This window comes from Cetorhinus maximus, chromosome 8, assembly GCF_964194155.1.
Source record: "Cetorhinus maximus chromosome 8, sCetMax3.hap1.1, whole genome shotgun sequence".
In the NCBI taxonomy this organism is placed as follows: Eukaryota; Metazoa; Chordata; class Chondrichthyes; order Lamniformes; family Cetorhinidae; genus Cetorhinus; species Cetorhinus maximus.
In genome coordinates, this window is record NC_135886.1 from 142,348,826 (window position 1) to 142,369,907 (window position 21,082).

At 42.5% G+C, this 21,082-nt stretch overlaps 1 protein-coding gene across 4 annotated transcripts in view; it reads left to right on the forward strand.

Moving 5' to 3' along the window:
- Positions 1–21,082, forward strand: part of atp11c (ATPase phospholipid transporting 11C (ATP11C blood group)) — a 155,521-nt gene that overhangs the window by 49,545 nt on the left and 84,894 nt on the right. For all 4 annotated transcript variants that reach the window (XM_078547698.1, XM_078547699.1, XM_078547701.1 and 1 more), the window contains exons 8-11: positions 14,020–14,070; positions 14,720–14,784; positions 15,023–15,104; positions 16,662–16,812. In XM_078547698.1, the coding sequence (XP_078403824.1) occupies positions 14,020–14,070; positions 14,720–14,784; positions 15,023–15,104; positions 16,662–16,812 (349 nt within the window). The remainder of the gene's footprint in view (positions 1–14,019; positions 14,071–14,719; positions 14,785–15,022; positions 15,105–16,661; positions 16,813–21,082) is intronic.

The window sequence follows — 21,082 nt, forward strand, 5'->3', positions numbered from 1 at the left end:
CACGGCAAGTTCTGGAGCACAAGTCTTCAGTACTATTGCTGGAATATTGTCAGACCCCATAGCCTTTGCAGTATCCAGTACCTTCTCGCTGTTTCTTGATATCACCTGGAGTGAATCAAATTGGAGTGTATAAGAGGCCAGAGTTGCAGGAAAACAGATTCTCAGGGGATTATAAGATGGAGGAGGTTACAGAGATAGGGAGGGATGAGACCGTGGAGGGATTTGGACAAGCCCACAATTTGAGGCCTTGGACTAGGTGGCACATGAGAGGGGTGAGTGGGTCATGGTGCAGTTTAAAATATGAGCAGCAAAGTTTTGAATGAGCTATCATTTTGGGGTGTTGGAAAATGGGAGTTTGGCTAGGAGAGTAATACAGTAGTCAGGCCTGAAGGCATGAATGAGGGTTTTGGCAGGGGTAGAGATGGGTGATGTTATGGAGGTGGTAGTAGATGGTTTTTGTGATGCAGAAGAGATGGGATTGACAACTAAGTGCTCTCACATAGGATGCCAAGATTACGAGTTTGACTGGGGGGGGTGATGGAATTGGTGGCAAGGCTGCAAAGTTTGTGACCGGCCGAAAACACTGGCACAAACAGACACACAAACTTCGCAAATTCCCGCTTTTAATAGACCATAAGACATAGGAGCAGAAATTAAGCCATTCGGCCCATTGAGTCTGCTCCGCCATTCAATCATGGCTGATAAGTTTCTCAACCCCATTCTCCCGCCTTCTCCCCATAACCTTTGATCCCCTTACCAATCAAGAACCTATCTATCTCGCTCTTAAATACACTCAATGACCTGGCCTCCACAGCCATAGATTCACCACTCTCTGGCTAAAGAAGTTTCTCCTCATCTCTGTTCTAAAAGGTCTTCCCCTTACTCTGAGGCTGTGCCCTTGGGTCCTAGTCTCTCCTACTAATGGAAACATCTTCCCCACGTCCACTCTATCCAGGCCTTTCAGTATTCTGTAAGTTTCAATCAGATCCCCCCTCATCCTTCTAAACTCCATCGAGTATAGACCCAGAGTCCTCATATGTTAAGCCTTTCATTCCTGGGATCATTCTCGTGAACCTCCTCTGGACCCTCTCCAGGGCCAGCACATCCTTCCTGAGATACGGGGCCCAAAATTGCTCAATATTCTAAATGTGGTCTGATCAGCGCCTTTTAAAGCCTCATCAGCACATCCCTGCTTTTATATTCTAGCCCTCTCGAAATAAATGCCAACATTGCATTTGCCTTCCTAACTACTGACTCAACCTGCAAGTTAACCTTAAGAGAATCCTGGACTAGGACTCCCAAGTCCCTTTGCACTCCAGATTTCTGAATTCTCTCCTCATTTGGAAAATGGTCTATGCCTCTATTCTTCCTACCAAAATGCATAACCTCACACTTCCCCACGTTGTATTCCATCTGCCACTTCTTTGCCCGTTCTCCTAACCTGTCTAAATCCTTCTGTAGCCTCCCCGCCTCCTCAATACTACCTGTCCCTCCACCTATCTTTGTATCATCTGCAAACTTAGCCAGAATGCCCTCAGTTCCTTCATCTAGATCATTAATGTATAAAGTGAAAAGTTGTGGACCCAACACTGACCCTTGCGGAACTCCACTAGTCACTGGCTGCCATCCTGAGAAGGACCCCCTTATCCCCACTCTCTGCCTCCTGCCAGACAGCCAATCTTCTATCCATGCTAGTACCTTGCCTCTAACACCGTGGGCTCTTATCTTACTGAGCAGCCTCCTGTGCGGCACCTTGTCATAGGCCTTCTGGAAATCCAAGTAGATAACATCCATTGGTTCTCCTTTGTCTAACCTGCTCGTTACCTTCTCAAAGAATTCTAACAGATTTGTCAGGCATGACCTCCCCTTGATGAAACCATACTGACTTTGTCCGATTTTACCATGCACTTCCAAGTATTCTGAAATCTCATCCTTAATAATGGACTCTAAAATCTTACCAACGACCGAGGTCAGGCTAATCTGCCTGTAATTTCCCGTCTTTTGCCTCACTCCCTTCTTAAACAGGGGGGTTACATTAGCGATTTTCCATTCCTCTGGGACCCTCCCTGACTCCAGTGATTCCTGAAAGATCACCACTAATGCCTCCACTATCTTAAGCTATCTCCTTTCAGAACTCTGGGGTGTAATCCATCTGGTCCAGGTGATTTATCCACCTTCAGACCTTTCAGTTTTCCTAGTACCTTCTCCTTGGTAAAGGCCACCATACTCACCTCTGCCACCCCCGACTCTCTTGAATTTTGGGGATGTTACTCGTGTCTTCCTCCGTGAAATTTTAGGATCAGCAATAGCTGATACTGCACTGTAACATGCAATAAATTATGTAGCTGAAAGATCTGCTTTTCCTTGAGAGGGCAGCCAGTGTAACTTGATGCTGCCTGTTGTATTGCTTTGAAGGGATTGTGTGCCAGAAGGTGACATTAGCTTTCCTGTGAATTAACTGTAAAATGTCAAGTCATACTTGCATATTTGGCTGTTTAAAACTGGTTGCCAAGCTTTGTCTAAAAAAAAGTCTCATTAAATAAAATCTTAATGAGCCCTGAACCTTGATGTTATCTTTTGCTTATGTCAGATATTTTATGTAATGCAGACTCCTTCTTAGTGGAAGATTGCATGAATGTACAATTTGCCATTAAGAGAGAACAAAGGGGCTTACATTAAATTAAACCTTTCACTACCTCAAGGAGTTCCGTACCAAGTATTTTTGAACTGTAGACACTGATGTAATGTAATTAAACCATTAAATCTCATTTAACTGCGATGGAAATGGAGGCTGCCTTCAACAATAATGAGGGTTTTAATTTTAGTCCAAGGAAATTTAGCTTGTCTAATTGCCTATTGTCAGTAATACAGTTGACCAAATTATTTACACATCTCAATCACCTAAACAGCATAAAGTTGATGAATGCAGAACCTAGTAATTGTGCTTTCTACATAGTGCAAGAGCAGTCGGTTGGTGCATCCTAGCCAAGACACCAGGTATACTGCTATAATACAATGTGTCTCTTCCCCCTGCCCCCCAAACCTGCACTCCTTTTACTGGTATTCTGTGTGTGGATCATGGCTTGGTTTATTTATTTGGCTCAACCTGGTCATCCCTTTTTAGGTTTTGCATTTCTGGTTACTTTTGGGCTTGTACGTTTCAATTCCCATGTTGTGAATGGTGCTGTCTGCTTTCTGTACCAAACTCTGGGCTGTCAACATTTAATTGTCAGAGGTTTGGTGCTTTGTGATTTTTAAAAAATTTTGATGTCCTGAAATACGATATCTTAGTCATTGTAGTTCCTGTGAAACTACTGAGTTGGTTTTCATGAGGAAGTTGTAGTATTTTTCTTTCACATGATATACAGGTGAGGTGAGAGTGACTGCCCTTGACATCAAGGCTGCATTTGACCGATTGTGACATCAAGGAGCCCTAGCAAAACTGGAGTCAATGGGAATCAGAGGGAAAACTCTCCACTGGTTGGAATCATACCTAGCACAAAGGAAGGTGGTTGTGGTTGTTGGAGGTCAGACATCTCAGTTCCAGGACATCACTGCAGGAGTTCTTCAGGGTAGTGTCCTAGGTCCAACCATCTTCAGCTGATTCATCAATATCCTTCCTTCCATCATAAGGTCAGAAGTGGAGATGTTCATTGTGCATTCAACAATGTTCAGCAGCATTCACGACTCCTCAGATACTGAAGCAATCCATGTCCAAATGCAGCAAGACCTGGACAATATCCAGACTTGGGCTGACAAGTGGCAAGTAACATTCACGCCACACAAGTGTCAGGCAATGACCATCTCCAACAAGAGAGAATCCAATCATCGCTTCTTGACTTTCAATTGCATTACCATCACTGAATCCCCCTCACTATCAACATCCTGGGGATTACCATTGCCCAGAAACTGAACTGGACTAGCCATATAAACACTATGGCAACAAGAGCAGGTCAGGCTAGGAATCGTGCGACAAGTAACTCACCACCTGACTCCCCAAAGCCTCCCCACCATCTACAAGGCACAAGTCAGGAGTGTGATGGAATATTTCCCACTTGCTTGGATGAGTGCAGCACCCACAACACTCAAGAAGCTTGACACCGTCCAGGACAAAGCAGCCCGCTTGATTGGCTCCATATCCACAAACATTCACTCCCTCCTCCACTGTCGCGCAGTAGCAGCAGAGTATACCATCTACAAGATGCATTGCAGGAATTCACCAAGGCTTCTTGGAGAGCACCTTCCAAACCCACGACCACTATCATCTAGAAGGACACAGGCAGCAGATAGATGCAACTACCACCACTTGAAAGTTCCTCTCCAAGCCACTCACCATCCTGACTTGGAAATGTATCGCCATTCCTTCACTGTCGCTGGGCCAAAACCCTGGAACTCCCTTCCAAATGTCACTGATAATGTACCTATAGCACATGGACTGCAGTGGTTCAAGAAGGCAGCTCACCACTTTTTCAAGGGCCACTTGGAATGGGCAATAAACACTGGCCCAGCCAGCGAAACCCACTTCCCATGAACGGATTTTTAAAAAAATAAATAAATAAATTTTCTATTAGTAAGAGTCATTCATGGCATAGAAGGAGGCCATTCAGCCCATTGAGTCCTGTCAGTCCCACCCCACCCCCCACTTGATCCCTGTAGCCCAGCAAGTTTATTTCCTTCAAATGCACATCCAGTTTCCCCTTGAAATCATTGATTTCACTTCCACCATCCTCATGGTCAGCGAGTTCCAGGTTCTACTCGCTGTGTTTTTTTTTAAATGTTCCCCCCGCGTTCCCCCTACACCTCTTTCCCAAAATCTTAAGCCTGTGTCCCCTTGTCAGTGTACCATCAGCTAATGGATAGAGTTTTTCCTTGTCTACGCCTGTCATGATCTTGCACACCTCTACCAAATCTCCCCTCAATTTCCTTGTTCTACTTGAAGTAAAGTCAAGCCTTTCAAACCTAACCTTGTAGCTAAACCTCCCATCCTTGGAACCATCCTCCTCTGCACCCTTTCAAGGACCTTCGCATCTTTCCCAAAGTGTGGTGACCACAATTGGATGCAGTACTCTAGTTGGAGCCTAACCATAGTTTTATAAAGGTACTAAGGTTTATTGCCAAAAAAGTTGACTGTTGCCATAATTGCAAAATTGAACCAAGTCGGAACAAAGTTTATGGAGTGAGCATCTAGATTTGTGTGCAAAAGTTTCATGTTGGTGTGTATGGGGGAGGGGGCTACTGGGGCGTGGTGCCGTGGTGATAAAGTTAGAGACAGTAAAAATGAGTGAATATTTCTGCTGTGCTGCGACGTACATAATTTTCTGGGGAAATTGAAACCATCTGATAGAAATTTGGGAGAAAACATCCCCCAAGGAGAGCAATCGTAAATTTTTAATAGGTATGAGTTTTATGGGTTGCAGAACCAAGGTAGATAAATGTACTTAAGATACAGATCATCCAAATTCACGGACTGTCTCTCCCATGCCTGTAACTTGGTCTTCCCAAGAAAGCTGTGGTCATGGGAACCAGGTATTACATCTCAGCCCTGATCACACTAAATAGCGCTCCACTGGAAGTGGTTCGCAGGTTCTGCTACCTTGGCTCAATACTCATGATGGAAAAGCAGCTACCACCTTTGGCTGACTCTCAAAACATGCATGGAATAACACCAAGCTGACCCTTAGGACCAGGCTTCCAGCTTCACTGTCTGCAGTGCATTATGGGTATACCCTGGCAAGACAACATCACGAATGTGGCAGTCCCCTCCGAAGCAGAGCTCCCAGGTTTGTTGGCACTAATCAGAAAGAGAAGGCTTCAGTGGATCGGCCACATACACAAAATAGAAGGCAGTCACATACCCAAGAATCTTGTGTATGGTGAGGTAGCCAAAGCAAGGCTGCCATTGTGATGCCCAAGGCTCTGCTTCAAGGATGCTTATAAGCATGACATGAAAGCCCTAAACATCAGCTGTCACACCTGGGAGTTACTTGCTGGCAAAAGAAGGAAATTGCGACATCTGAGGGTTGGTGTGCATTATCATAACGACAATTGGCTACACCAGCTTGGCAACAGGCACCAAAGCAGAAAACAAAAACTTAAGTCACGTGGCAACTTCATAGGTGGCACAGCCTGCCCCTCGAGGAATGGCCTTCATAGCCATCAGCAAGGAGCACCAAATGAAGGCGCCACCCGCAGCCACCTAAATGGATTGTTTGCTGCATGTCCAGCTCCCGTAGGTGGAAGGATGCCAGTAGAGACAGATCATCTATGATCATTTTGAATGACAGAACAGGTTCAAGAGGCTAAATGGCCACCTCCTATCTCCATGCCCATTACGTTCCTAAGAAGAATATAGTACAAGAATATAGAAACAAACATTAAGCGCTTTGGCCCATTTGAGCTAGCTCTGCCATTTGATTAGCTCTTTCAGCTTTACCATTTTATTCTGAAACCCTCATCCTTACAAGACTATATCCCTTGATAGTGAGAACACAGGCGCAAGCAACCTTATCGTTTGGGGGTGCACTATGGTATGGTTGGGGAGCTCTGCCTACCTTTGAGAAACTGTTATTGAATGGGGCAAGATTGATCTCTGTCCATAGTCATTGTATTCTTTTCCCCTTCCATTTGTCATCTCATTCTTTCGTAACCAATTTTGGATGCACAATGCCTCTATTTCTCTGTGCTATATTTTGAGGTTACAGCTGTCGCCAAGCTGCTACATACAAATATGGCTCTCAAATTAAATGCTTAACCCTCTGATTTATCATCCTTAATTTTTCTTAGAAGTCGTTGTGACTTACTAAACTGCCCGAATCTTGCAAACCTTTTTTGAAAAAATCTCTAATATCTAAAAATCTCAATTATTTACATATTTAGTTACACTAATTGGGCTCCTTTTCTAATACCCTCAATATATAATCAATCAAGATGAACCATTTTATCACATGAACTCACATTTAAGTGGTGTTCTCTTTACAAATTTTAGACATGTTTATGTTTAATCAAATTTTAATTTGTCCATGAAGACCCAGATTGCTTTTTGATGCTAAACTTCCTTTCTCCCAGCCTTCAACTTAGTATAAAAGGCACTAATCCTTGTGTGGTTTTCCTCTGTATTCTCTTGGGTATTCTTATCTACCCAATGTGAACCCATTCATTCTCATTGCCTTGAAAACCTACATTTATCAGTATTAACTGGAAACAATGTCCACTACTAAGAATTTTTTTGGGCATCTCAAGTTACTTGGGCCATAGTCTGTTCAATATGTTTCCTAAGTCTATGAAAAGCTGCAGAACATTCAAGCTGTAAAAGGAAGTCATGTGCTTATCAGAGGAGATGGGGATTGGTCCATTAATTGGTCAACTTCCATTGTTAGCTGGAGAGCATGGATTCTTAATTTTAGTTTGAACCTTTAGACAGTACCTACAGGCTGCATTACACCAGCTGTTCCATGATATTGTCCATTTACAATACTGTAGGCTGAACCCAGTTAACTGAGAATGATGGTTCTGATTACACTGATATGCAAAGAGATGCTAACACTCCACTGTACAGTGATGCTACCAGTGAGAATTCTGTGAGCAGTAGTAATTCAGTTGGATTTCATTGGGGGAATAGCCTTGAGTGATATTTTTATTAAAGATCTGATCCTTTGAATATTTATTACACAATTTAAATACACATGTATGGTTTCTTTTTAAAATCAGAAATTTTGCTTTTACACTGAACACTTATTTGCAGTTCTGCCCATTGTAGTGTTGTGGGGTAGCTAGTTACCATACAGAATTGCATTTTATAAAAACAAGTTCCAATCTGTACTATGTTCACCTTTCTGCATTATTAATACAGTTGATGCTTGCTTTTAGATTTTACTTTCTGTGGGAATATCAATTAAGAAAAGACTATTTCAGTCTAGCACTAATTGATTTATCATGTGATGGAATTAAAATGATTTCTCCAAAAAACATAGTAAAATACATTTGTCTGTCTTCAATTGCTAAGCCATGATAAAACACTCTTGCTGTATAATAGCAAATTAACATCTGTGCAAAACCGAAAAGAACTTTCTGGTTATTAGGCAACCTGAAAACTACAGATTTCACTTGAATCTCTGGTGTAATGGGCCATAATTTGCTACTCCACAGCATCTCACAGCATTAGTATTTTTTTTATTCGTTCATGGCATGTGGGCGTCGTTGGCTAGGCCAGCATTTATTGCCCATATTCTGAGGATGCTTAAGAGTCAACCATATTGCCGTGGGCTTGGAGTCACACGTGGGCCAGACCAGGTAAGGACAGCAGATTTCCTTCCCTAAATGGTGTTAGTGAACCAGATGGGTTTTTAGGACAATTGGTAATGGTTTCATGGTCATCATCAGACTTTTAATTTGAACCTGGGTCCCCAGAACAGCTCTAAAGAAGAGTCATAAGGACTCAAAATGTTAACTCTTTTTTTTGCTCCACAGATGCTGTTAGATCTGCTGAGATTTTCCAGCGTTTTCTGTTTTTGTTCCCCAGAACATTACCCTGAGTCTCTGAAATACTAATCCAGTGACAATACTACTGTGCCACCACCTTCCCAGTTAGTTAGCTAGTTAAGCATGCACCTACACACTTAAGCTCAACATTTTTGAACGAAGGAGTCACCACCGACAAGAAGTTTAACTGGAATGTTGGGTAGAGAGCCTCTTCACCACCTACAGGGTTTGCAAGTGTGATGAAATATTCGGCAATTACTGGATGCCTGAAGCTATTATTATAGTTCAGCTTGACAGCATACATCATACAGCCTGATTGGCACATCTATTGAAGTCAATGTCTACCCTATCTACCCCCTCTATCATTGGAGCTCTTTGCCTGTCATATGCACTGTCTTCAAGCTGCGCTGTAGTGATTGATCAAGTTTTCTTCAACAGCACCTTCCTCTTTAACACCAAGAAGAACATTAGTGTCATGGGGACTGCATCAAGTTTCCTATCCCAGAATTCTCCACTAAACACTGACTACAAGTACTGAAGAGGTTCAACAAGGCAGTCAACCACCACCTGTTTAAGGAGGATGACGTCTACTCGGGGTCGTGAGTTTCTGCCATTGGTCTTCGCGTGACTGAACAGGCTGATTCTTGACCCACTGATCTTTGAGCACATGGACCAGGACACCCCACATAATAGTGGGATTCAGATTGCGGGATTTGCTTCCTTTCCTTGCCTGCTGCTCCTCTGCCCCATCAAGGCATTTAGATTCAAAGCATGATGCAGCTTTGTGGGCAGGTTGTTGCCATTTTGAACAGTTGGTAGCAAGTTCTTCCTATTAATTAATGTCAATGTTGCCACGCTTCAAGGAGAACTTGACTGTCTTTGTAATGTTTTGCCTGTCCTCCCCTGGAACGCTGGCCATTTGAGAGCTGAGAAAACAGGACCTGGCGGAGGAGACTCTTTTCGGCCATCCATAGTGTCCAATTGTAGTTGATTTTTGCAGGAGTTTTGCTTGAATGTTTGTGGAGCTGGCTTCAAGAAGGACACTAATGTTTGTTCGACAGTCCTCCCGATGAATCTGAGGGATTTGGCGGAGGCATTGCTTGTGGAATTTCTCTAGCACTCGTAGCTGATGCACAGTCCAGGTCTCACTGCAGCACAAGAGTGTGATAGTGATGATAACTGCTCCGTAAACTAGGACTTCTGTTGACTTGCAGAGGCCTTTGTTGTCAAACACTCGCTGTTTGTAGGAGGCTGAGCTGGCACCGCTGATCTGGTGTTGAATCTCTTTGTCAATGCTGGCCTCTTGAAAGAGATGGCTGCCAAATTATGGGAAGTGCTCAACATAAACTGGAGCCTGTCCTTCAACATATGGGGGTGGAATATTTGGTTTACCAGGTCTGGATGGTTGAGTTTTGTTTAGGCAGCATTCAAAGATGTGCCGAGTCTCTTGTATGCAGAATTGAAGAGATCTCAAGTGGCTTGCAAACCTAGCACATCTGTAAACTATAGATCATGTATGTTTGTGGTGGCCAGTTTAGTTTTGGCACAGAGATGACAGGTTAAAGAGTTTTCCATCTTGGTTGTAGTTAATACTCATACCAGAGGGCAAATGACCTTTTAAGGCAAATAATTTCTTTCCAGTAAGTTGGAAGTAATATCTCAAGCCTTGCTTGGCACTGGCCTGGATTTTAAAGGGACTGTTCAGATCCCTCACTTGATAGCTGCAGTCATTTCATCATGAAGCAGTTGCAGGATTGTGATGAAGTTTCTTGGACGCCCAATCTCTAGAGCACAATCCACAGAGCCTTACAATTTACTGAGTCAAATGTTTTGGCCAGGTCGATCAATGCAGTGAAGAGTTCCTGGTGGTGTTCTCAACATTTTTCTTGGATTTGTCTGGCAACAGAGATCAGAGGTTACTCTGAAAGATCTAAAACCACACTCTGGGAGAAGTTCCTCCACAGGAAGTAGGCGATTCGGGAAACTGCATCAGGATTTTCCTGCTATGGATAAGAGGGATATACCTCGATAGTTTCCACATCTCCCTTTTTGAAGATAGTTACAATTGTCGCATCAAGGGCAGTTAGGGATGGACGATTATTGCTGGCCTTGCCAACATCCCAAGAATGAGCTAAAAAAAAAACACCATCACAGGGCTGGTCAGAATGAAATATAATTGTCATCCTGATAATGGGTAACACTGGGAGGAACAGATTCTTTTTTAAAGTGGGTTCCAGATTGAGCGAGTTGTTTATGTGCAATCCACTTGTTGCCTCAATAGCTTGGACCTGCAGGATTTGAAGGTAACAACTGGTACCATTCATGATGTATTTAGTCACAAACACTACTACTTCCTTCTCACTGATAATTATCAATTGTTAAACAGCGTAAGTGATTCGAATTCCTGCAATTTTCTATTGAATTATAGTCAGGCAGCCTAGCTGTCTACAGAGCCATCTGAAAACCATGTAATATAATATTCCATTTGTGATCCTGGTGATTAAGTTGCTAAAGTAAATATGCAATGTGTCTGAGTCATTTAGTCATAGAAGGCTCAAGATTCAATCATTTGTGGAGTAGGGGTTCTACATTTGATCTGTGTGTACCAAAGCAAGGGAGAAAGAACCCTTCGCTAAATATTGTCAAGTTAAGCTGCGTTGGAAAGTGAGACAGAATTAAACTGGACGTTTGTGCTCCTCCCATGTTTGCGTAAGCCTGCTGGCCATCTTATTTGAGCCAACGTGCCTGCAGGGTGAGTTCTCTATCTCCTGGGTGGAAAAATACATTTTTATCATATTCTTTGTCCAGAGGAGGAAGTAGGGAAAATTAAGTATAAAATATTGGAACAGTGCTGACATAGAAAGTTAGCAGGAATCATAAAATAAACGCTGGAAAAGTGAGACACGCAGTAGCCTATTCATAGAACGTGCTCGGGATGCTCAAAAATAGTTAGCATTAAAAAGTTACTTTTGAATTTTTATGCACTGTTGTTATCAGCAAGGAGGTATGTTAGCATTATGGTTGTGTTATTGGCTTAGTAATCCAGAGACATGAGTTCAAATCCCAGAAGTGTACACCATCTACAAGATGCACTACAGCAACTTGCCTGGGCTCCTTCAACAACACGTTCCAAACCATGAAACAGCTCTACCACCTGGAAAGACAAGGGCAACAGACTCTTGTAAATGCTGCCGCCTGCAAACATCGCCACCTCCAAGTTCACATCTAAGTCATACACCATCCTGAGTTGGAGCTATATAATTGTTTCTTCATCGCTGGGTCAAATCTTGGAACTTTCCCCTAACATTGTTGATGTACCTATATGTGGACTGCAGCAGTATAGGACTGTGGCTCATCACCTTAAGAGCCATTAGGAATGGCAGGGTAAGTTAGGATAAGTAATATTGAGTTGAATGCGTGGCTCTAAGATTGTGTTGGAGAAATGGGTTTTGTTTCATGTGGCACTGGTACCAGTACTGGGGAAATTAAGAGCTGTATTGTTGGGACGGGTGTCTCCTCAGCCATGCTAGGGCCAGTATTCTGGTCATATAACTAGGGCAGTAGAGCGGGCTTTAAAGTAAGTAACGGGGGCAGTCTCCAATTGCCCTTGAACTGACTGGCTTGCTAGGCCATTTCAGAGGACAGTTGAGAATCAACCACGTTTCTGAGTCACATGTAGCCCAGACCAGGTAAGGACAGCAGATTTCCTTCCCTAAAGTAGATTATTGAACTCGATAGGTTTTTATGATAATCAATAGTTTCATGCTCACAATTATTGAGACTAGCTTTCAATTCCAGATTTTATTCATTAAATTTAAATTCCACCAGCTCCCATGGTGGGAATGGAACCCATGTCCCCAGAGCACTAGCATTGGCCTTCGGATTGCCAAGTCCAATGACATTACAGCCATGCCACTGTCTCCCCACACACTTCTTTTGGTTGAGGGAGATGCACCTTTTTGTGCCATGAGATCTTGTGTACACACCTCATTTCAATGTCTCATCTGAAATAAGGCAAGTAATACTTCCCCAACACTGCACTGAAGTGCCAGTCTAATTTATGCCCTCGAGTGCTGGAGTAAAGCTTGAACCTACGATCATTCTGTTCTTGATGAGAATGTTAAGAACTAAGCCAAGTAACCATAGGCATCAATAGCTGCCTTGTCTGGAGGTTGGGATAAATGAAAGCAAAACTAAGGTACAAGTGACAAAAAGGCCAGAAAGTCAGACACAAGTGAAAGATAAAATTTATTTTGGTAAGGAATAGGCACACTTTGAGAGCCACAGAGATATGCTTAGATCAGGATTGATAGTGGCCTAATTGACCTGCCCTGGGATATTGCTCATTTAATGCTGACATTTGTAAACAGTTATTTATACTGCTACATGTCCATGTTTTCTCTCTCTCTCTCTGGGTCATTGGGGGCTGGCTAATAATGGGCTGACAAGTGGCAGGTAACAGTCACACCACATAAGTGCTAGGCAATGACCATCTCCAACAAGAGAGAATCTAACCATGTCCCCTTGCAATTCAGAGGCATTACTATTTAACCATCTCCCCTTGCAATTCAGAGGCATTACTATCACTGAATCTCCCACTATCAACATCCTAGGAGTGACCAGAAACTGAACTGGACTAGCTATATAAATACTGTGGCTACATGAGCAGGTCAGAGGCTAGGAATCCTGCAACGGGTAACTTGCCTCCTGACTCCCCAAAGCCTGTCCACCATCTACAAGGCACAAATCAAGAATGTGATGGAATACTCCCCACTTGCCTGGATAAGTGCAGCTTCAACAACACTCAAGAAGCTTGATACCTTCCAGGACATAACAGCTATCTATCATCTACAAGATGCACTACAGGAATTCATCAAGGCTTCTTCGAATTCATTCTCCAAATCCACAAGCACTACCATCGAAAAGGACAAGGGCAGCAGATAGATGGGAATACCACCACTTAGAAGTTCCCCTCTAAGTCACTCACCATCCCGATTTGGAAACATATTACCGTTCCTTCACTGTCGCTGGGCCAAAATCCTGGAACTCCCTTCCTTAACAGCACTATGGGTGTACCTACACCCCATGGACTGCAGTGGTTCAAGAAGGCAGCTCTCCACCACCTTCTCGAGGGCAACTAGGGATGGGCAACAAATGCTGGCCTAGCCAGCGACACCCACATCCCATGAATGAATTTTTAAAAAACACAAAATTAAACATTAATCATTTGCCCCGGCAGGGTTCTTTTTAACAATAATATTAATGAAACAATGATATGTTTTATTATGATACAGGGTTTTTCTTTACCTTGCTGTGTTGTAGAACAAACCAATATAAATCCTGGGAATTTGAGATGAGATCACTTCTTGTTTTTACATTTTATAAAAATTCACGTGCAGTCAATTTACTGCAACATATTGTTTTGGCAGCTTTCTTTTATCCTGGTGAGGCTAGAGATGTATTTTACATTTTTTGATGCAACTGTTGGAAGATTTTTGAAACAAAATCATACAGCACTAATATGAAATTTGATGATTGCAGGTTCGTTGGGCGAATTCATGTTTTCAGTGATAAACAAGAACCAACTGCAAGGTACGCATTACAACATGCAATGGAATTCTATGTAACCGTCTAATCTGTTACTGTACATTTTATAAATGCTTCCAGCTTTTTAAAACCAAGCTTGCATTGCCTTCAGGGAATGGTCAGGATGGGTGGGCTGGAAATTAGAGCCAATTATATACACAATTATAATCTTTAACCTTCAAGAAGGCAGCTCACCACCACCTGTGACACTGAGTAGCTCCCATTTTCCAAATATTAATATTGAAACAATAAATTTCATAACAGTGCTGTGTTTTTTTTTAAAATGCCTGATTAATGTTCTGATCGTGCAATATCTTAATTTGCGAGGAATTTGTGTGTAGATAAATGATATTGTGTCATACATAACTGGTGAACAAACTTCATCCAGTGAAACGCCACCTGCTTCAGGTACTCAAATTTTACACAGCATGTTGATTTTTGCTTCATTTCATGACACTTTTGTATGTACTGGAGAAGTGTTTTGAAAGCTCATCTGCAGCCATTGAGTAACCAGGTTCTCAAAGCTTACACTTTCTGAATTGTATGCAAATGTTCTTAACTGGGTTCCTGCTTATATTTTGGACCAAGGAATGTTCATTATTTTATCAGATTTATTTCCTTTTCTTCCAAACTGAGATTTATTTACTTACGTTAGGTCTTTGGGACCTGAAAACCTGCTGTTAAGAGGAGCCACGTTAAAGAACACTGATAAGATATATGGTAAGCTTCTGTACCAGTTGTTATGGAAGTAATTATATCTGTGGGAGGGTGGAGACACCTCTGTTATTTATAATAAACAGTGACGTGTTTGTTATTATGATGCAGTTTTAAGCTCTGTGGGTAAGGACTATTTGCTTCACAGAAAATAGAGTAAAATAATTGAAAACATCAGAACAGTGTTTGTACATTTGCATGCACTGAACAACAGATATTCATTTTTGACTAATGTGAATTTCAGGTGTTTCCATGTATACAGGAATGGAAACCAAAATGGCCTTGAACTACCAAGGAAAGACACAGAAACGCTCAGTGGTGGAGAAGTAATTACATTCTTATAAATTATGCGTTGCATTCTAACTTATGCACATAGATTTTTAAAATTATTTCATTTTGTTTCTTGTGTCCCCTCAATATTTTTGAAAGAATATTTTGTCATATTCTGAACTTGACAGCAGTGTAGGGGTGGGTAGAAATGATAGACAACTCAGTGTAATGCTTTGGTGTAAAACGCCTAAATAAGCTGCTTTACGCCACAAACTACAGTTCAGTGTAAATGCCTTTTGGGGTTAATAAATGTTTGCTTAGTTCATCGTGTTGCAATAAAACTCCCAACAGATATTGTGGGCAGAATTTTCTGTCTGCCGGGTGGGCGGGGAGCTGATCCCCGCTGGAGAAGCGGGCCCCGCTGCCATTTTGAGTGGGCGGGCCAATTAAGGCCTGCCCAGTGTGACGTCCGCCGGGAAGCGCTATGCGCTTCCTGTGTGGTGGGGGGGGGATTCCCCAAATGCGAGAGTGCGCTCTTTCATGCATGCGCACGAAAGAGCGCTCATCTCCCTGAGGCTAAGTGCTGCCTCAGGGAGATCGCTGACAGCTGTATAAACATTAAAAATAGAAAAATAATAAAATCCTTAACATGTCTCCCTCATGTGACAATGTCACACGAGATGGGACATGTTAATAAATATCTCAGAAACTTTATTAAAGATTTTTAAAACCGACATGAAACCTCATCCGGCCGGTGGATGAGGATTCATGTTTTTTCATGGGGCTCCTGGCCTGCCCACCAACCTTAAGGTTGGACGGGCAGGTCCTTTAATTGTTTTAATTATCCTGTCAATGGTCTCAATTGGCCATTGACAGGTCGGAGGGCGGACAGCTGATTTCGCTGTGCCCCCGCCGTCCTGAATATTTAAGTGGGGCGGGATGATGTCGGGGGTTCCCCCCAACGTCATCCCGCGTCATTTTGCCGTCAGCGAGGGGGACCCACCTCTTGTTCGCCGACGGCAAAATCCAGCCCTGTATGTTTGATATTGCAAGCATATATATCATGCTGTCAGTTTGGAAGATTTTTGTGAAATAATGTTTTAATTGTTTTTATCTAATAATAGGAAACAAACTTAATTTAAGACAGTTATTTTATAGTTTAAGAAGGCCTATTAGGGTACTGACTTACTGGACAAGTTTCTTTGCTACCACAGGATGTCATAGATTGCGAACTACATGGAATGAAATAGAGGAAAAAAGGGATGAGGCAAAAGGCTCTGGGCAGAGAAATAGTGGAGCAAAGGGCGTAGGTAATGCATTAACATAAGGCAGGAGAGTTGTCACAGTAGAGACCAAAGGATGCTAGAGAAGTGGACCAGAATCTTGGGAAGGCAGAAAATTAAAAGGATGGATTAGGGTAACTGAGAAAGGGACAGCAGAAATTTACTGAGACAGAACTGACAGCATTAGATATGGTAATGGTTCCTCCATTGTATTCTCAAATACATGTGTCGCAATGAAGCCAATTTTTTTAAATTGAAAATTTCTTGCAATTTCGGCATTGCATATCATAACCACAAAAATAATTTGAAATTTTTTTTATTCCCTTGCAGGTCGATTAATGTTTTTTTAATAGTGTATCTGTGCATACTGGTCACTAAATCTTTGGTAGGCACCACATTGAAGTACGTCTGGCAAAGTGATCCTGCTAACGATGAGCCCTGGTATAGTTCAAAAACAGGCAAAGAAAAAAACACCAACCAGGTACTGGAGTAAATTAAACACATTTTTATGCTTTAGTAGAGAAGATTTGCATCACAACTGGAAAATAATTTTGTATCGAGATTTGTCCCCCTGGCAGTTACAGGAAGCAACACCTAGTCTCAGTATTAGCTAGGTTAAGTTTATTTTTAGTCAATCATTGTGACACTATGACAAGTGCAAATATGCCCAACACCATTGCTCAAATATCTCAAGTAATTTTATGTTTTAACCCTAATCTGTGAAACTGGACATTTAAACGCATAAAGTATCACCACAAAATACTTCACCTTTTATTGATTAAAAATGTTTAAATTTAGATTCAGTCTGCTCTATTATTCTCTCACCCTCTGTTACATCTTTCCCACATTCTTTCTGCCTTGCTCTCTGTCTACTCTATGATGACCTTTTACTAGTTCTAAATATCACTTTAAAATACTTGCTTTCCATAAGACATAGGAACAGAGGCAGGCCATTCGGCCCATCAAGCTTACTCTGCCATTCAATGAGATCGTGGCTGATCTGATAATACTCAACTCCACTTTCTTGCCTTTTCCCCCTAACCCTTGATTCCTTTACTGATTAAAAATCTGTCTATCTCAGCCTTGAATATACTTAACGACCCAGCCGCTACAGCCCTCTGCGGTAAAGAATTCCACAGATTCACTACCCTCAGTAGAAATTTCTCCTGATCTCTGTCTTAACTGGGCGACCCCTTGAGATTATGCCCTCTGGTCCTAGACACCCCTACAAGGGGAAACAACCTCTCAGCATCTACCCTGTCAAGCCCCCTAAGAATCTTATATGTTTCAATAAGGTCGCCGCTCATTCTTCTGAACTCCAGTGAGTACAGGCCCAATCTACCCAACCTCTCCTCATAAGAAAGTCCCTCCATACCTGGGATCAACTTAGTGAACCTTCTCTGGACAGCCTCCAATGCCAGTATATCTTTCCTTAGATAAGGAGACCATAACTGTTCACAGTATTCTAGGTGTGGCCTAACTAGTGCCTTGTATAGTTTTAGCAAGACTTCCCTATTTTTATACTCCATTCCCTTTGAAATAAAGGCCAACATTAAACTTGCCTTCCCTATTACCTGCTGGATTTGTATGCTATATTTTTATGACTCATGCACAAGGACCCACAAATCCCTCTGTGCTGCAGTCTTTCTCCTTTTAAATAATATTCAGCTCCTCTATTCTTCCTGCCAAAGTACATAACCTCACATTTTCCCACATTATATTCCATCTGCCAAGTTTTTGCCCACCCACTTAACCTGTTTATATCCCTCTGTAGACTCTTTGTGTCATCCTCACCACTTGCCTTCACACCTATTTTTATGTCATCTGCCAACTTGGCAATAGTACGTTCACTTCCCTCATCCAAGCCATTAATATATATTGTAAATAATTGTGTACCCAGCACTGATCCCTGTGGCACTCCACTAGTTACAGGTTGCCATCCTGAAAATGCTCTCTCCTTATCCCAACTCTCTTCTATTAGTTAGCCAATCCTCTATTTGTGTCAATATACTACCCCCAACACCATGAGCTTTTATCTTATTAAGTAGCCTTATGTGTGGTACGTTATTGAATGTCTTTTGGAAAACAAAATATATTACATCTATTGGTTCCCCTTTAATCAATCCTGCTTGTTGCTTTCTCAAAGAATTCTGATAAATGTGTCAGGCATGATTTCCCCTTCATGAAGCCATGTTGACCCTGCTTGATTATATTATGTGTTTCTGAATGCTGTGCTATTACATCCTTTATAATAGCCTCTAAATAGACTTTCAATGCCCATGTCAGACTTGGGTCTGCATTTTATATGCCCCTGCTGAGCTTGTTTTCAGCTGCATGGGTTGGGGGGGGCACACAAAATAGGACGGGTGCCCGCCCACTCGCCCTCAAACTCACCCCGTTAATATGAGAGTGGGCAAGCACTGGAATCAACAGCCCACCCACCATACTTAAATTATCAAGGGTCAATTCGGCTTGTTAACAAGCCAGTTCACCCCGATAATACACTGCCCATGCCATAAAATGGTTGGTGTACTTGGTTAGGTGGGAGTGGGCAACCTGATTATGTGGTGGTATTGCCACTGGACTGGTATTCTAGAGATCCAGGGTAATGCTCTGGGGACCCAGGTTCAAATCCCACCACAGCAGATGGTGGAATTTGAATTCAATAAAAATCTAGAATTAAAAGTCTAATAATGACCATGAAACCATTGTCGATTGTTGTTAAAATCCATCTGGTTCACTAATGTCGTTTAGGGAAGGAAATCTGCTGTTCTTACCCGGCCTACGTGTGACTCCAGGCCGACAGCAATGTGGTTAACTCGTAAATGCCCTCTAAACAAGCCCAATTAGAGATGGGCAATAAATGCTGGCCAAGCCAACAACATCCACATCCCATGACTGAATTAAAAAAAAAAATTCTTCAGATGGCGAGAAGGAAGGGATTTCTAACTTTGGAGGCTTTCCTTTGTGGACTGGGGGACAGCTCTCCCAAGAGAGCTACCCACTTCTACCCACCTGCTGCCTTAAACCCACCCCTCCCACCCTAAGCTGCCCAAATCCTTCTTGCCCAAGACTTACCTATTTCTGGGGATCCATTGGGCTTTTGCTTTCTCGTTGCAGCCCCGGCAGTGGCCTCTTGCTGCTGCTAGGCCAGGTGGAGCTATCAATCCGCCAATCTGATTGGCCGATAGCTCCCGAGGGCGGGCTTCCTTACAAAGTGAAGGGCATAAGCCCTACTCAGCTCCTGTTTAGGCTGCCCCCAGCACTTTATGGCTGCAGGACGGGCCAGCTCCATGCTGACTTTGTTTCTGGGGAGCGGGGTGCAAGCTGTCTGCACCCACCTCCCCGGTCCATAATATTCTTCCCTCAGGAACAGTTTTCCAAGCGTACATCAGAACAAACAGAACCTGATGATGCCTGAGTGAGTTTTCAATTTGTTGTAAGGGTATCAATGGCCATTTTGAAACTATTAATGGACGCCATTGTAGAATAAAATATGGGATATTTTGAATTGAAAGAGGTGTGTGACTGTGTAGCTAATCCAATTAATCAGCACCTTTGCACTTCACAATGGGTGCTGTTCTGGAGCAATTCTGTTTTTCTGCATTGTAATGGTCTCAGTTCAGTAGGGATTAAAGATCTGGAGATGGTAAATTTTTTGGTTTGAGGGTGCCTTTTTTTCTCTCTCTGCAATTAATGACTACCTAAGAAAATTCCTTTATCAACAATTTCTTATTTAAAACCCACATGTTCCTGCTGGGTGTTAACATAACTTATTTTTCTCCAATTAGTGACATAGAAACTAGGAGCAGAAGTAGGCCATTCGGCCCTTCACGCCTGCTCCGCCATTCATTATGATAATGGCTGATCATCCAACTCAATAGTCTGCTCCTGCTTTCTCCCCATACCTTTTGATCCCTTTCATCCTAAGTGCTGTGTCTAACTCCTTGAAAACATACAATGTTTTGGTCTCAACTACTTTCTGTGGTAACGAATTCCATAGGCTCATCACTCTATGGGTGAAGGAATTTCTCCTCATTTCAGTCCCAAATAGTCAACCCCATGTCCTCAGACTGTGACCCCTGGTTCTGGACTCCCCTGCCATCGGGAACATCCTTCATGCATCTACCCTGCCTAGTCATGTTAGAATTTTATAGATTTCTGTGAGATCCCCCATCATTCTTCTGAACTCCAGCGAATTATAATCCTAATCGACTCAATCTCTCCTCATATGTCAATCCCGCCATCTCAGGAATCAGCCGGGTAAACTTTTGCTGCACTCCCTCTATAGCAAGTACATCCTTCCTCAGATAAGGAGACCAAAACTGCACACAATATTCTAGGTGTGGTCTCACCAAGGCCCTGTACAATTGCAGCAAGACATCCCTGTTCCTGCACTCGAATCCTCTGGCTATGAAGGCCAACATACCACTTGCCTTCTTTACCGCCTGCTGCACCTGCATGCTTACCTTCAGCGACTGGTGTACAAGGACACCCAGATCTCATTGCGCATTCCTTTCTCTCAATTTATAGCCATTCAGATAATAATCTGCCTTCCTGTTTTTGCTACCAAAATGGATAACCTCATGTTTATCCACATCTTACTGCATCTGCCATGCATTTGCCACTCAACTTGTCCAAATCACCCTGAAGCATCTATGCACCCTCCTCACAGCTCACCCTCCCACCCAGCTTTTTGTCATCTGGAGATATTACATTTAATTCCCTCATTTAAATCATTAATATATATT